Consider the following 18313-nt stretch of genomic DNA (forward strand, 5'->3'; position numbering starts at 1 on the left):
TTGCCAGCCTGACTTCCACCTTAGAGGAAATCATAAAATAGTGAAGTGACACTTCAAGCTACCAGAGACAGGGAGAGCAGAAAGGGCCTGAATGCATCATAAATATTAGACAAAACTGGCATACACAGTACATTATCATCTCATCTCTGTTCTCGCTTGCCCTTGCCAAAAAGGCACTACCAAAGGCTCTAAACATTGCATTCTTTCTTGTCTAATTATCACATGAAATTGAATGCCAAAGCCCAACTAGTCTCTTGAGCAAAATACAAACTGAACACATTCTCACACCCCATTGCCTACTACACCTCGATTTTGTAGTGCCCTGAGCAAAAGAGGAAAATTATCTTTGGGAGACAGGATAGGCCATTTAATTAGTCCTCTAATGTTTGAAGGTGATAAATTTCCAGAGATTTAACAAAGCAATTCCTATTCAAAAGTATTATGGGGTGGGAAGGGTAGTATCTGTAATACTTCCAAAAATCCATAAAACTTGTTTTGTCCATGAAATCCAATGGAGCAGGGTAGAATTATGAACACTGAGGGGATTAAAAGCCATGCAATAGAGCCACTGTTGCCTTTAATTCTTTGAAGATCACTCTTCTCCACAACCCAAGCTGCTTCCATATCTGAAGAACTTATACCAGAGAAAAATAAACACACACACAGGATTGTAAGCTCTCTTTCCGCTACTCAAAAGGTTTCCAAATATTGGAATTCCAATAAATTGATTCACAGCATTGTATTCCCAGCCCCTGAGAAAAACCTAATTGGATCAAGTGAAAGCTCAATATTCAGATTCTATTTTGTGTAATATGGCCAAACAGTGCAACAGAATGGGGGCCTTATTTTAATCATTTCTGAAAATATTTTCTCCTATTTTATCATTTGATATAACAACCCAGAACTGATGTATGATTTCTTTTTTGTGGGTCCTGGATTGCTTATGTTTTTTTCTACCTGATTTGGCAGCCACCAGAGCTGCCATAAACCACCTTTTTTTCCAGAGGAGTGAGAGAAGGGAAAAAAAGAGACAAATAATGCTTCCGTAAGCATAATTCTCCTTTAAAACAAGATAGTTCACTAGTGTGCCTTGTTTTGACTAAAATAATTTTAAAATGAAAACAGAATTGTTCTTCCAGCCACTTGGGGGAGGTAGCCTGCAACGGATGTTGTGTGGAGGAGACTGATCTACCAAACATATCCACCACTAATTTAAAGAGAAGCTCCAAATGTTTAAATCCAGAATCTAACTTCACTGCCAACACCTTACAAGTGTTAAACCTTTTTAAGCCAATGGCGTTCATCCAACTAACAGAACGTGGCTTAGAGTGTATGTATGTAAATATGTAAATCAGTATAATAATGAATTATATTTAAGGGATCCATATGAATGAAACCAGTTCAAGTATACCCAAAAATTCTTTTGTTTAATTTGATTTTTGAAATACTGACTAGGCTACTAACTTCTAATACATCTGAAGTAGTTCTCCCTAGTTGTGGCTGTGTGTGTTTTTATTTTTTGCTTTTTGTCTATGAGAGACACCCAGTACCTATTTGCTATCTAAATTAAATTGTTAGAAAATTCAAAATGAGATCCACAGATCTACAAATATAATGTGGGAAAACCTCACTAAAAGACCCAATGTTATCTAATTTGTTCTTTTTAATATAAAAAGTATAACTGAGATATCCAATATACAAATACAAAAAATTGTGCATAATAAAATGTACCTTAATACTGTACATACAGTGTAAACCGTTCAACAAGAATGATTTTTTTTCCTAAAAAATAAACCTGGGTCTTCCCCTGACCTGGAAGAAACAAGAACACATGTTCTAGAAACATCAGAATCTGAGCATAAATGCTTCCCTTTCCATCTCCTTTTGGAGTGTCGTTCGGCAGCCCTTGGGGTCAAGCAGACAAACAGGAAAGAGTGGCCTGAAGCTGCTTTTTCCAAGAGCGGGGCGAATCCCTGCAGACTGCACAGCCCGTTTCCAAGGTGGCTGGAGTGCGCATGTCATGACATCAGGGCACAAAATCAAGCCGCGCCACTAGGTATTTTTAATCCCCCCCCATCCCTGCATACCATAACAGGAACAAAATGGTGGTGACTGCCATCCCATTGGATGGCCGTCCCTTTCAACCTCCATACAGTCACATATGGAGCTCTCCACTGGGACAGGGCATCAGAGCAGAGCTGTGCCTATGAAGTTGCTAGCAAGGTACAATCATGCCCCTCCCTTCACTCCATGCGCTTCCTGGACTGTTGGATTTGTATATGTTGTATTGACATCCATTAGATGTCATTAGACACTTTCGTGTCTTTCAATTGCTGCCCCCACCACTTGGGTATGATGGCTCTGTCCTTTTTAAACCCACACCTGAATTGGGGTGTTTACATGCAGGGGGTTAGGATACAATGCTCCTTTAGAACTGCCCTGGTGTCAGTGCGTTTACTGTATATGCAGGGCCGAAGGTGCGCACCTTCCAAGAAAGAACAGAAAAATTCAGCTTCTTTTTAGTCCGGGTTTTCCCCCCTTAGAGTGGCTGAGGCACAGTTTCCAGCTGCTTCGTGGGCATGCAACACCTAAATGCCCCCCTCCCCCCCCCCCAAGCAGCCTGAAACCTCTTCTTATGGCCCATCTATTTCAGGCCCTAATCTCCCTGAACTTAAACAAACCTAAATATTTATTCTATGGAAGTTTGTATGCAGCAGGTTTGTTAGTGATCATACCCTGCAAGGGGAAAACAATCAAGTCATTAAATCCCTGGCAAACAGCATCAAATCCAGACAGAGGTTTTTCCATCTCCTGATTTGCTACTGCCACTGCTTTTGTTCGAGCTGCCTTTGGGCTTCTTCTCCTTAGAGCACATAGGGTTGTTCTGATTATTGTATGCCTGGATGGCGAGGTCTAAGCGTTCCTGAGCGACTTTGATTTCTCGCTGGAGATTCTCCAACTCGGTGGGAATGTTCTCTTCGTTGCTCCCATATTGCTGTTCTTGTGCTATGTTGGCCTTGTTCTGCTTGTAGGCTATTTTGGCATTAGTCAGTTCTGTGTACTGTATCTGGTCGGGTTTCACTGCAATGTTATACCCTGGAGGAGCGGATGGTGTATTCCAAGTAAATGGGTAATTATAGGTCCCCGACTCCTCCAGCTCTTTCCGCTTATTGTTCAGCGTATCCCGGATAGTGCCAAAGCCCAAGTGAAGCATTTCCCAGATGTTCAGAAGTAAACACAAACAACTCACACCATACATGATAAGCAAGAAGATGGTTTTTTCTGTGGGCCTGGAAATGAAGCAGTCTATTTTGTGCGGACAAGGATGCCTGCTACAAATAAATTTGGAGCTGACCTCAAACCCATAGAGGAAATACTGTCCAATGAGGAAACCAATTTCAAACATAGTCCTGCTCAGGAGCTGTAGTATGTAAATCTTCATGAGTCCATCCTCCCGAATCCGCCTCCTGCCATCATGCTTCATTTTGGTTGGGGGTGGATTCTCCTTGTTCTCTCGTTCACTTTCTACCTCAATTTCGGGGTACATCATTGGGTCTTCCTCGTGGTCATCCTCTGCCTCTTCTAAACCCCTGTGCTGTTTCCAGCGCATTGGGAAAGGCCTGCTTCGGAACTTTCGCTCTGTGTCACCATGTTCCACCATCCGGGCAATTTTGTGAATGGCATAGCCCAGGTACATCACCGAGGGAGTGGAGACCAGGATGATCTGAAAAACCCAAAACCGCACATGAGAGAGAGGGGCAAAAGCATCATAGCAAACGTTCTCACAACCTGGCTGTTCTGTGTTGCAAACAAATTTGCTTTGCTCATCGTAATAGATGGATTCCCCTCCCACTGCAGTGAGGACAATGCGGAATACGATCAATACTGTCAACCAGATCTTCCCAACAAATGTGGAGTGGTTGTGGATTTCTTCTAATAGACGTGTCAAGAAACTCCAACTCATGGTGGTCAAAGACAGTTATCTAAGAACAAAAAGAAGAGGGGTAGGGGAAAGAATACAACTATAAGTTAACATGTGAACACTGCTAAAAAATAGAGGATATTTATCCTGTTTTGCTCTGAACAGACAATGAAAATAGATTGATGCAGGTTTATAGACTGAGGAAAAACATTCAAATGGGGTGTCAGACATTCCTGCCTCCTCATTCCCCTGGCAGCCCCTCACCCTCCTGAAAACACTACAAAACAACAGAGCCCCTGATTAATGGACACATTGTGATGTTGGTTGCTTAAACAAGCATTTGGAAATTAACTGAGTGTGTACTATATTCTTCATCATTATTGTTAAGTCTTTTAAATGATTTGAAATGATTGCAAATTATAGGTATTTTAACATAATAGCTTACTGAATTGCTTTTTAATCTTTTGTTTGATCAAGTTTTTAATTGCATCTTTGTTGTAAGCCACCACATGTCCTCTGTCGGGATAAAGGCAGGATATGAATTAAATGAATACATACACAGCTATATACACACACCTCCTTTGTGTGTTTTTATCTGAACCTATTTCAGTTTCATTCAGAGCTGCCTTTGCCCTTCTGTCCAGGAAGAACTTTAGGGTAGAAGTCAAATACTGTAAACGTAACCACTTAGCAATATAATCTTTATTACTCAGAAGGCAGCACCACTGAGTTCAATGGCATGTACTCTGAGGGTTGCTTCAAGAATAAGGGCTCTGAGAACTAACAGCAAAAAGAAACCACACTCTTAATTTTGTCTTTTATTCCTTAACAGTTTTTTTTTTCCTGGCAAAAAAAATGGAGAAAGTGTTGGGTGGAATCTGTAGCAAAAAGCTACGAACTAAAGACATTTGTGAAGGAAGAAGCGTGATTTCACAATAACATCTTAAAATATCCACATAAATATAAGAGTGCGCCCTTGCTTTCCAAATTTCAATGTCAGAGCTAGCATGGCATAATGGTTTGAGCATTGGATTATGGCTCTAGAGACTAGAGTTTGATTCCCAACTTGGTCATGAAACCCACTGGGTGACCTTTGGCAGTCACATGTTCTCAGACTCAAGGAAAGGTAATGGCAAACCTCCTCTGAACAAATCTTGCCAAGAAAACTTTCTTAGCGTCACATCATATGTAGGAAAGACTTGAAGGCAACAACGAACCAAAAGAACAATAGAAAAGAAACCAGTACAAAGAAAGTATCTAATTCTTATGAAGAAAATAAACATTACTGCCAAATAGCATATTCATGCTGTTGCTGTCCTTTGTGTGTATTTCATCTTGAATTCTTAAGGTCTATACAAATAAGGGGGGGGGGGAGTAGACTTGCATGTCTTTATGTATAAGTTCAGGTTTATTAACACAGGGCCAAGCAAATGTAGACATGCATGCCTATCTGTATAAGTTTATTAACACAGGACCAATGAAGACAGGCACAGCCTAAATACCCTAAGGCACCAGATCCCAGCTGATCTTGGTAGCTAAGCAGGGTCAACTCTGGTTGGTACTTTGATGGGACACCACCAACGAATGCCAGGTGCTGTAGACTATCGGTACAGACCTGTGGGAAGCGACATCTTTGGGCTGAAACTAGGGTTCAGGAACTCGCAGCGACCGCTCACTCCCAACCCCTAGCATGTAACAGTAGCACCATAATGGCAGCCTCCTGTCTACATGAGGGCCACCATCACGACGTACGTGATGTGCAGCATCCAGATGTCACTGAGCCACACTTGCATCATGGACACACCACAGTGCGCCAATAGCGCACTCATGGCATTCAGTGCATGCCTGATGGAGACCGCACCATTTGGCTGCTGCAGCCTCCGTCAGGAGCAAAAACGGGCAGCTCCAGCCCACCCTTTCAGGTCTGTCTGTCGAGCTCCTATATTTCAGAGGAAGAAACTGGCAAAATCACTTCCGAGTATTCCTTGCCTAAGAAAACCTATGAAATTGATGAAGTTGCCATAAGACCACAGGCGACATGAAGCCACATGCAAACACACAATACAGATAAGACAATAGATCGAGAGCTATGAGGAAGTTTAATCTAAAGTCAGGATTGGAATTTAAGGGAAAGATGATATAAATCCAACCCCATGTACTATTTTTCTGATAAAAATCTCCTGTCCACAATGTTAGGGAAAATATGCTTATAATAATCACCCAGGTTTCTCCTAGTGGGTCACAACAGCCACTAGAGGTGTGGAGGTTTTCCTCATAATGTGGAAGAAATAACTCTCTTCCTAAAGTCATGGACCCAAACAGGTTATCTGTGAAATCATGGATATATATATATTAATTAATTAATTTTAAAAAAACACAACTTGGAACATATTGGCTTTACCTTGTTTTCCACCAAGAGCCAGTATTCAGATCTGTATTGTTGCTGTACGAAATATATATTTAACTATTACTGCTAAGGATAAGTAACTAAGACTGAATCTGCACAGCAGAAATAATCTGGTTTGACACCACTTTATCTGCCATGGCTCAATGCTATGGAATTCTGTGCACTGTAGTTTTTTGTGACACCTGGTGCCACAACAAACTACAGTGCACAGAATTCCATAGCGCTGAGCCATGGTGGTTAAAGTGGTGCCAAACCAGATTATTTCTGCTGTGCGGATGCAATCTGTGGCAAGCTCTAGAATGGTGTAGGAGGCATAATCCACTGCAAGTTGATCTCTGAGAAAGAAGTGCTGACAAGAGTCAAGAGATAGAATTAGGAAGAGTTGTAAAACCGCCTTTTAAAATAGGCTTAAATTGTATTTATCGTGCAGGAAAAGTATACTAGAAGAAAGAGCACACAGACAATCCAAACATGGATATACACAGACTAATATTTTCCCACTCTGGGCTGTTATCTGCCATCAATTCATATTCCTTTAATTCTGACAAAGTCATATTACATTTTTAAAAAGTGAAGAAGACATAAGTATCTTGTTAGATACACTAACATGCCTTATTAGGAAAAAAGTTTTATTTGTGGGAGAAAATCCTTTCTGCCTTCCAAAACTATTTGAACAGTAGAACACAAACTGCCTCCAGACACTGGAATTTCCTTCCTTTGGGGCTTTTCCCTAAGGGCTTCATGTTCTGTTGCCAATTTTAGTTGTCTTCATAAATGAGGCTTCCTTAAACGGCTAAATTTAAAATCTATTCTAGGGATTTAGGATTCATTTTTATTTCCTTTCCCGAATTAGCAATAAGTTACATATGGCCAGAAATAATACACAAGACTTTCCATGGCACATACACACTTTCCCAAAGTGTGTATGTGTCTTGTGTGGAAAGGGTTTTAGGATGCATAACTCTTCTGAAAATAGTCTGAAAACCAGCCTGACCAAGCTTACACAAGTTTCAAGGTTTATGGCCAGCGTCACAAACTGCATCTTTCTGTATCTATTATGGATAGATAAAGATACAGATACATCTTTCTGGAATCTATTATGCTAAGATTCCACCCGCAAAACTATAGGAGCTAACATAAATCTTCATCATTAACACCATTACTAAATCTGAAGAAGTAAATGGAAATCCAAAAGGTTCACGTTAAAATAAATTAGTTCATCTTAAAGGTGTCAGTAGAGTCCTCATTTCAACCCTCCTTTGCCCCCGCTTCATCCTCACCATCTCAAGGCTGGTAGTGTGAGTCCAATACAAATACACAAAGGGTTGCAGACTTAATGAAATTAGATTGATACTTCTCCCCTTCCCTATGACTGAATACTCAGAAAAGGGCTAAGCACAAGAGAGATATGGGATAGTTTTGAGGGGTATCATTCCTACCCTTAACAGTAAAAGGACTATACGTTTTATTAAAATCAAGTTTTCTTCTTTATTTTTTCAGGCTGCACCAGGGAAGACTGATGGCTTATTGAGAAAGGAAAAAAAAACACCTGGGAATATTGAGATTTTCCTGTTCTTTCTGTTTTGATTTTACATGCATATTCATGGTTTTGCATCCTAATTATTTCTTGAAATACCCCAGGTTTTCCTCACACGACACTGATGTTCTTCCTCCTCACCCTCCCAAATGTCACATCTAAACACAAGCAATGTTTCAGAAACCTACCTTCACCAATTTCCACTGAGCCCTTTTAATTATTCAGGAGTTACAGGGTGTTTAAATAATCCGTTTTGACACCTTTTCAACTGCCATGGCTCAATGGTGTGGAATCCTGGAGATTGTACATTCTCCAGAATTCAATAGCATTGTGCCATGACAGTTAAAAAGTGGTATCAAACTGGATCCCCAGTGCATCCTCAGTGCAGAATGAATGCAGCTTGACACTGCTTTAACTGCCATGGCTCGGTGCTATGGAAATCTGGGAATTGTAGTGTTCTGAGACATTTAGCCTTCTCTGTCAGAGAGTTGTGGCGCCACATCAAACTACATTTCCCAGAATTCCCACAGCACCGGGCTTTGGCAGATAAAGTGGATTATTTCTGCAGTCCAGATTCAGCCATAGTCAATGTACTTTAGCAACATTACACTAGTAAACATTAGGATCATTTTCTTTTATTGCTAGCATTCCTTTTTCCATCACTTGATCTCTGTTGAGTCTGCTGTCCTGGGAACAGTCGCTATGTTTCTATGTTTCTTGTAGCAGCCATCTTAGCTTGTTCTGAGATAACATTGACAGCCATTAGAGAGGAAGTGCTAGGTTTTCCCTGGGAATATTTCGGGATGGAGAAAACATCACAGAGAAATCCAAATAGACAAACAAAAACATGGAAAGAACAGGAACAAAACCAGAGACTTTCCGTTTTTTCCGAGCTGTATGAATAGGCCCTGAGTTACTACCATGAGATTTTAATTGTCCCACTTGAATCCAACTTTTGGGAAAGGAACCTAACAGTATTACAAACTTCGCAGATCAAATTAGCCTAATCAACCTTGGTAAATGAAAATAAAGCAAATGGTAAAAAAAACAACCCACTCATTCATTCCATCCTTTAGTTCTGAAGTGCAGTAATATTTAAAGTGGTTGGAAGTGTAAAAAGGAGATGTGATTGGTTTGTCCAATAGAAGAGATTTTAGTTCCAAATTCATACAGAAGTACAAAATATTCTACAATTGAAATTCAAAAAGGATCCTAAAATATACCTTTTAGGGATAACAAATAAAGAAATGGAAAAGAAATATGGAAAAGTAATTTTGTATATGCTGACAGCAGCGAGGATAATATTTGCCAGCACTTGGAGAAAAGATAACGCACCTCCAATAACTGAATGGCACTGGAAGATACTCGACTATATAGAAATGGACAGGCTGACATGTCCAATCAGAAACAATTGGATTATGGTAATGGGTAAAATACAAGCTAGACTGTTATAATGTAGTTTGTGGTGTAATGTGATAAAAGAAGTAATTAAGAATTTAAAAATGGACACATATCAAGATATAAGAAATACAGTATGGGATAATTTATTACGAAGGGTACAATGATATTGTACCTTATAGATATAGATAAATCATATATCTATAAGGAAGTGTATATATACGAATATATAATGACAGATAAAATATACAACATAATATAGGAAAACATACTAAATTGATAATGTATAATCAAAAGTCAATAGTATGAACAAATAAAATTCAAGACTTTGATACTCAGAAGTCTGTTTTTAGTTAACTATTATATTGTATGCCTATGTGTTGTTGGTTTATTTTAACTTGTATGAAACCCAATAAAGATTTTAAAAAATATTTAAAGTAGTTGAAGTGTATGGACATACAACTGCATTTCATAGTCACTACCATTTTCTCCTTTTTTCCATTTTATTTGCTGATATAGATAAAATCTATTAATAAAATCTATTTTATTTTTCTAATTTAAAAGGTCATATGTTTTAATGTAAGCTGTGGTTTGTGCAGGTGTGTGTGTACACTGAACATGTTTCAACTATTTAAATTGTAAGAGTTTTTGTAAAAAGATTTTTGATGAAGACTTACAGTTTATCCCCAGCAAAATGCAAACTGGCCTTTAAAATTTTAATGCACATTTATTTTTTAAATTAAAAAAACAACAACAAAATACTAAAATCTCAGGGCCATTCAAAAATCTGACATCTTACTAGTGTGGATAAGAATCCAGGATGATGCATGTCCCCAAAAGTGAATTAAAGTTCCCTAGATGCACTAAATGAAAGGGTCTAATTTACATTTCACTAATTGTAGTGAAACTACTCTAGATAGGACTAGTGTTAGATTTAAACCAATGGAAAAGAAACAACTGGGCAGCATTAAAGGCTGTCTGCCTATTGTTGTTTCAAGTCAGGGATTTCCTGATCTATAGTTCAGTCACTTAGCTGCTACTATACAACAAAAGAAAGCTAAAACAGAATTTCAATCCCTATGTTTGTCATAATTTGATGCTACTACTGAGAATGGCAATGGCTTTTTTGAGGACAAGGAGAAGTAGGAGTAAACAGTGTATCTGCAGCTGCTTTCTGGCTCAGCTGCATGTGCTGTACTAAACAACATTTTGTTGCACTGCTGTTCAGAGGTCACCAGTCTCCTGAGAAAAATGAAGAGCCAATTTATACAATTATCAGGAACAATGATAAAAACAGCTTCTGGAATGTAGCACTTCAAATTTTATTTTGAGGGAAGGGTCATATTTGAATAATCTCAGACCAGTACAGAAGCACCCAGCTCACTCTTCTCTCCTAACATGCTATTTTGTTATATCCTCTGGTTCTATCTGCACTAACCAGTGGACACACTGGAAGTCTAGAGTTGCGTATCGCTGCCCAGAAGCTCAACCTATAACTAAAATGCAACCAAGGAGAAGATCACTATGGTACTATTACATTCAGCCTTCTGTATCCACAAATTCTTTATCCACAGATTAACTATCTACAGTTTGAAAATATTAAACAAATGATAATCCAAAAACCAAACTTGATTTTGTCATTTTATATAAGAGACACCATTTTACTATGCCATTGTATTTAATGGGACTTGAGCATCCACAGATTGTGATACCCTTGTGTGGTCCTGGAACCAAACTCCAGTGGATACCAAGGGCATATATAGGCTATTCTTTTTATATTACAAGTATTCCAACAAAATAATTTCCACGTAAAACTTTTAATGTGTTTGAAGATAACATTTAAACCAAAGATGCTAAATCAGGTAACATTATTTAGAGCATTTTAAAATGGAAAAACCACATATTTGCTACTAGGACAACATTTAACATACTACTGAAAATTACAAATATCACTGCCTAGACAGCTAATATTGTTCTTATTGCTGCAACAGTGCTATGTCAACTAAAATAAGCCCTATACTTGCATGAGAAACAGGAAAAGAGCAAGAAAATCTCTCAGGTGGGATCATGAACAGGTAGGAATTGTTGTGCAGACTTTATACAGTATAGCTTGAGTAGAAAAAGTGTCATACAGTACTTATACCCTAGTAGCAATGGGTTTCTTAATGTTGAATATGCCACCATATGTACTTTTGTGGGCATTACAAAAGGAGGTATCCAGTGCCCTCGTGTACAATGCCCTCTACACTTTTATGTGCAATCACAGCCTTTCATTTTTTGGGTGCCACTCCATCTCCCCCCCGTCCCTGATCGGCTGTAGCAATGCACCCAAGCATGTTATGGTTGCCTTTGAGTGCCTAGGAGGAAAGACATACTTCCTCTCACTGAACAATGGTGTAAGATCACTGAGAAAGATTTACATGTTGCCAGGAAGCTTAATGGATACAGTATTGGCTTATGTGTTTTACAATCAAATGCTTTCTGACACCCCTCCTAACCTGCTGTTAATGAATCATACAGTGGCTGGAGCTCTTAGAAGCTTGGAGCAGATACAGGGATAGAAGAGCTTTCCACCCAGGAAGTAGCAAGGGAAGCCAGCTTGAAACACTTTCTAATATTTGCATCATGATTTAAGACAATGCGCACTAAATGGAGGAAATCCAGTTAGATGGTTCCCAAATTGTAACAAAAAGACTCCATCAATTAATTCATTCACCCTTTTCAAGGCACCACCCAATCCCCTTTCTATGAATGATCCAAAATCATCATGAGGCATGTCAAAATAGCATGACATTTTTTAAAGACAGGGGTAGCTGATTCAAGAGAATAATGATGAGTCAACCTCTGACATATCCAAAGGGTAGTCTGGATATGGAAGCATGCAAAATGTTAGCCTCACTTCTCTGAGAATAAAATATTAAGCCACTTACACACAGCTGTTATCTGAGGCTGAAATGGCATAAAGAAACATCATTTACTCCAAACTACTAGGTACAGGCAGGTTATAAACCGAAACGTATTACAGATGACTGGGGGGACAGGACACACAAGTAGATACATGCAGAGCTAATAAACAAACAATTACTGATGATGGATGCACTCAAGAGTGGAATTCCAGCAGCAGCCACATCCAATTATATATCCTAAATTCAATTAGATTCATAATTCAGGCTATGTGCGGATGCTAACTATGGTGTCATTTTATTTTCAGGATCCACTAACTGAGATACTATGTGCTTTAATATAAAGAAGTGGAAGGGATGTGGGATGAGGTGTTCACAGATCTAGTCACCAACCTCTTTTGAAGGTTTTGTTGTTGTTGTTGCAAAATTATCATGCACAAAAAGCTTCTTCCCTAAGGGCCACTAAAACCTGAGTAATCTAAGGCTGCAATTCTGTGCTCACCTAAGATTAAGCCCCCCTGAATTCCTGGGATTTACTTAAGCAAACGTACACAGCGTTGATCCATCAGAATGACATAAATCTTAACTGAAGAAATAAAAGAGCCAGCTAACATACCAGACGTCTGAAAGCTTAGCTCCACCAAAAACTCAAGATTGTTTTATATGTACAGTAGAAGCTTTATTTAAGCACTAAGAATACTAGGATTGGAGACTTCAAAAATGGAGTAAAGCAGACAGCAGAGCAAAATATAACAGACTTTTACCTGACTGGAAAAGACCCTAAAACAGCTGAAGGAGAAGGAAGAGGCAAACTACCTGATGGCTACGGTGCAAATGCCCAACAAAACAAAGGAGGAGGGGAAATGGACCACACTTTCAACTGACGTTCCCAGAACGTCTTGAAAAGCTGAGAGAAAATCTAGTAATAGATATATAGACAGACAGACAGACAGACAGAAAGACAGCTTTTTAAAGCCCGGGCCAATAAAGTCCAAGCTTTCTATGAGCCGAATTCTGGACAATGAAGAAATGACAAATGCTGCCTTACAGCAAGGTATCACTCATGAATTGAGAATCCAACAACTTGAAGAAACCAAGTTGCATCTTCATGATAAAATCACAGACCGGGAGAATAGGGGGAGGACTATCTTAATGTGAAACTGAAAAGTGTCCCAGAATAGGAAGCAAAAGATTCTTATAAACCTTTATACTTACCTGAATCAACAAAACATGCCCAGAGCTTGCCCTGGTAGATGATGATGTGGAACGTATTCACAAATCAATTCAAAAGCCTGCACGTTTCTTAAACACATACTATACTTATCAGTTTCTCCCAGTTTTCTTGCAATGCACTAGTCCTTAACAACTATAATCTAAGATCTGAATTCTGAGGGGCATAAAGTCCTGGTATCCAAGGTACATAATTTTTCACTTTAAAATTTTCATCTGAAATTTTTGTTTCAATATCCCATTTGACCACCATATTGTCTGCTTGTCCTATCAACTTTCACTTCTTATGGCAACTCCAGTATGACTCTGTGAATCCTGTCTTTCACTTTTTGACTTTAAATGTACTAATAGTCTACTTACCTACTTGCAAATTGTTTTATTTTTAATGTTGCATTCTTACATATTAGCCCACTTTGCCTTTAAACGCATGACGTTTTGTAATTGTCCGACCTCATTCAGTCTGTAACACTTTGAGATTATCTTGAATGTAAGAAAAAGGTTAATATGTCTCATACGCACTTACTGTATTGTGGTTAAGTCTAAATGTAATTGAGGGATGCCTAAACTGTGATCTTAAATGTGACTATCCCCCTGCATTTATCCACAGAGTGACATGTTTTACTTTCATTGAGAACATGTTCTGTAGACAGCACCTTTTCCTCTTGATTGTGTTTCAGATGTTCTATATATTTTTGGTTAAATTGGTTGTTTCCTTCTTTTGGTTAATTAAGCTCTCAAATTACAACACTGCAATAATTAATAAACAAGAGTTAAAACTGTGTAATGCAAGAAGATATGATCACAAGTCTGTACTCCTAACAAATCTTTAGGAGGTAGGATAGTGGGTGTTCACTATATATCAAAAAGTCCTAATTTATGAATAAAATTAGATTAGTTTCCTTTAATATCATTGGAAACTAAAGGGAGAAAAAATACGTAAATTCTAAAATTAAAACTTAGAAATTCCTAAAGTTGTCACTGTTAGGTAAAATTGCTCTTTATTTAAAATACCTTGCACTCTCTTTATTTTTTTTACTAAAGCCACTCAATTGGATGTCAAAGTATTCAAAATCCCAGGCTGAAAACACCACTATAAATCTGGAATAAGTGGAAATGAATGGTATCACTTATGGGCCTCCTTTCAAATCTACATCAGCCCTAATTAAAGAAAATACCCTTCAGATTCTACATAAATGGTGTCTAACTACAATTACGTTCACTAGATGGGTAAAAAAAAATGTCACCTCTAAGGAGTTTATCACACAAGGGCAAACTGCAAAAATCCCATGCAGAAACGGGATTTAAAAACAAGAAAAAACCCACAAAAGCAGGTGTTTTTCACACTCGATAGGGTTAATGTGACATTAATCCAAACAGAAAGTAGACAAAATCCGCCCCTTTTTACTTTCGAGACTTACCAAAAATAAAAAAGAGTGGGTTTTGTCTAGTTTCTTTTTGGGTTAACATCACATTAATTCTCATTAACGCTAACGTCATTTGAAAAGGTTTTCCTACTTTCTGTTCAGGTTAACCCCAAATGTCATCTGAAAAACTACCCCCTTTTGCAGGTTTCCCCCCCGTTTAAATCCAGTTTCTGCATGGTCCCATGTGACACCCCTCTGTCTTAGGGTGTGTGTGCAGTGCTAAGAGTACATTTACTTATTTGTGGCTTGATTGTCCAAAAATAAACAATTTTTGTGACTTAATTCTCCAATTAATTTTTGAAATTATGGTTCAGTTTGTTTTGGCTGTGGTCTAGTACTTCTATCTCTTTACTAATCTATTCTCACAATGTAATCTGTTTACTGTATTATCTTGTTTGTGAATTCCAAATGTTTTTATTTATTTGATCGTTTAATAAATTGTACAATATAACTTGCAATAAAAATAAAACATTTTAAAACCTGGATAACAAAAAGAATCTGACCATGACGTTGAGGTAAAGGTACATGGACAGTTAGGGTAGAGGTAGGGAACACATGGCCCTGCAGATAGTGCAGGACTACAGCTCCCATCATTCTTTATTGATCAGGCTTGTAAGGACAATAGAAATTAGGGTTGATAGAACAATGTCTGGATGGCCACCCGAACCAAATTAGACAGGACAGAGGACTATGATCCTCTTTCCCAACACCATTTTCTTTGCTTAAAAACAATAGCTGTGGAGGGGACAATTTGGATTGAAGCTGCAGCACTGACACCTCCCTTACTCTCCAGTAAGTATCCTGTGCTTACTTATTTGCAAGTGAAAAGGTGAATTCAATGGTACTTCTATATACAGTTAGCCCTCAATACCCACAGACTTGCCAACTGCGAACTCAAGTCTGCATTGTCCCCAATGGTGGCGTGAGTACGTGGCCGTGCCGCCACTAGGGACAGGCCTGTTATCCCCAGTGGTGACACATGGTGCCTGTGCCACCATTAGGGAACAGGCCCATTGTTCATGTGCTGCCACTGGGGCCAACGGGGGCTGTCTCTAATGGTCGCATGGCCATGTGCACAAATTGCCACTGAAATCCTGTTGTCCCTAATTGTTGCATGGCCACAGAGGGGACACCCCCACAACTGGCTGATACATAACATCAGAATCAAACTAGACATGATGTTCAATGTGTGGCTCTGTTTAATATTTTTTTTATTTTTCTTTTAAATAACAGCTGTGGGTTTGGGCTGTGTACATGCAAATAGTATAGAGACTGAAGCATAAACTGAGGAGAGGGAGAATCCCCCCAGACTCCCAATAAAAATAACTCCTAATTCATAAATCGAAAGGGAACTTGAAAACACATACATGTGTGATATTAGCACTGGGACAGACATTTCCTTTCTGGGGCTGACAGCAGTTTGGGGGAAGGGAAGTGATTTTCACTGTGACCACAGTAATGATTTTCTAAATTATACCCTTCAGAAACACCACAGTCTTAATCCCATTCAGTACACTTATGGCTATTATAAATTGAAGAAAAACACGTGTTAATCATTATCAAACAGTTGTTAACTTTCATTATGAAAGGCATTTTATAATTATATCAACAAACTGCCTAGTTTGGCCAATGTCCACATCTAATGCAACCCACTCTTTTTTCTTATTTTAATACTTTTGCCAGCACTTGGCAGGCTCCCAAATTCTGACAGATCTTTTAGATGAGCCAGTGTCAGTCGTTTAGGTAGGAAGAAGAAGGGCTTTACTATGTTACTAACAAACAAATTTTCTGTGACAAAGGCAACATGGGGAAAACACAGCCACAATTAGAGCCCGATCATGTGTAGATCCCCCACAAAAACAGTGACTGAAAAGTGAGAACTCCAGAACAAAGATTTATGGCCACCCCAGGTCTTGAACACAGTCATTCCACATTTGTCTTCTAAGAGAATCCAAATCACTTTTGGTTCATGTTATGAAAGGTATGTCCATAAATGCTAATTCAAAACAGAGACTTCTGTATGAATAACTTTTTTGAAGGACATTTATCTTTGCCCTCTTACATAACAGCTGAGTGAAAATTCAGATATGTGTCTCTCATCCCTCCCACTTTGGACATGTTTTCCAAATAATGGGTGATTCAATGTATGCCTTGCCCCTCTCATGTGACATGTTGCAAACAGAAGATGAGTGTTTTTTTAAAAGCTACTAATGTCACTATTGATTTGAAGACGACTCTCAAGAGATGTTTTGTTTGACAAGAAGCCTTCTCTCTGCCTGCCTAGTTTGAGCATTTTAAGAAGGCATGGCTGATCCCCCGCCCCCATCATTTCTCCATGAGTCTACAAACACTTGTGAAATTATTAGACTTTAGATCTCTGTTCCACACATAAATCAAGATGTCAAATATCTGGAGGAAGAATTGGAGGGATGACAAAAACAACGACAGATCTAGAGAATGTTTTTGCGCCGCCAAAAAAATTGAGATGTCAACTGAGTTGGCTTTGCTTTTTCAACATCGATTCATATAGATTGCTACAAAGCAAAACAAAAAGTGCATGGCTTGCATTAGAAATTCAGGAAAGCCTTTTTATGTCCTTTAATAAAATGAGAAAAATATACAGCCCAAGTCACCTTTGATAAAAGAATACAGTACTTTCCTTACAGTCCTGCTTGCAATGTAAGAATTATACGTCTGCCAACACCATTTATGGTTTACACAAAGACAGTGTTATTGGTTTTGTAGAAAGATGAGAACTAGCCTCTGAGGAGTATAAGATCTAACATTTGTAGACTGGTCATGGAGGATCCTTCAACCCTGATGCCATTGTGACTTCATAACTTGCACTCCATGTGTGTATAATAGCAAGCAATGTGCTGATTCAGCCAAAGCCATAACTTCTTTTGAAATTAAACAGTACCAGATGCCTTATCCTTTTCTCTTACCAATTACATTTGAAAAATACTTGCATAACTGCTTTTGAAATTGGGGGAGAGGTCTGACTGTGTCACAAGCACTAAAACAGGGTGGGAATTGTGTTGCTGAACCACCTATTGAACGACAAATCAAAGCATTTCTCACCATTGGTTGTCATGGGCTTAATCAGGTTATCTATTCTTATTTATCTAAGATTATGAGATTAGATTAAAATCTAGTAACATTTTAGGTTGCATATATGTGACAATCCTAAAAAATTAACATTTATTCTCTCACTACATTTGGTGCTTTTCACAGCTGGTGTTTCTCCAGCTCCAGTTAAATCATGCTGAAAATATTTTGAACGAGTTTTTCATTTTTTAAGTATCTTGAAAACCTGGCACCCTGAGTCCTCTGTCACAGTCTACATTTCATCATAACTTTGCATATACTGTACTTAGCTACATAGCAGAGGTGTTAATAAGCCCTGTCAGTGAATTGTGAAGGTTAGTAATGTGACACTGGCAAAGGTGTCCTGGTGTGGATCAGCACTCCTAGCCAGTGTCCTGATGCACA

At 38.6% G+C, this 18313-nt stretch overlaps 1 protein-coding gene across 3 annotated transcripts in view; it reads right to left on the reverse strand.

The window, feature by feature from the left end:
* Positions 1–1648: 1648 nt before the first annotated feature.
* The window catches only part of GJC1 (gap junction protein gamma 1), a 108951-nt gene continuing 92286 nt past the window's right edge, over positions 1649–18313 (reverse strand). For all 3 annotated transcript variants that reach the window (XM_042477439.1, XM_042477436.1, XM_042477437.1), the window contains exon 2: positions 1649–3983. In XM_042477439.1, coding sequence (XP_042333373.1) covers positions 2783–3964 — 1182 coding nt within the window. In that variant the 5' untranslated portion in view covers positions 3965–3983 and the 3' untranslated portion in view covers positions 1649–2782. The remainder of the gene's footprint in view (positions 3984–18313) is intronic.

The sequence above is a fragment of the Sceloporus undulatus genome, chromosome 6 (genome assembly GCF_019175285.1).
Source record: "Sceloporus undulatus isolate JIND9_A2432 ecotype Alabama chromosome 6, SceUnd_v1.1, whole genome shotgun sequence".
In the NCBI taxonomy this organism is placed as follows: domain Eukaryota; kingdom Metazoa; phylum Chordata; class Lepidosauria; order Squamata; family Phrynosomatidae; genus Sceloporus; species Sceloporus undulatus.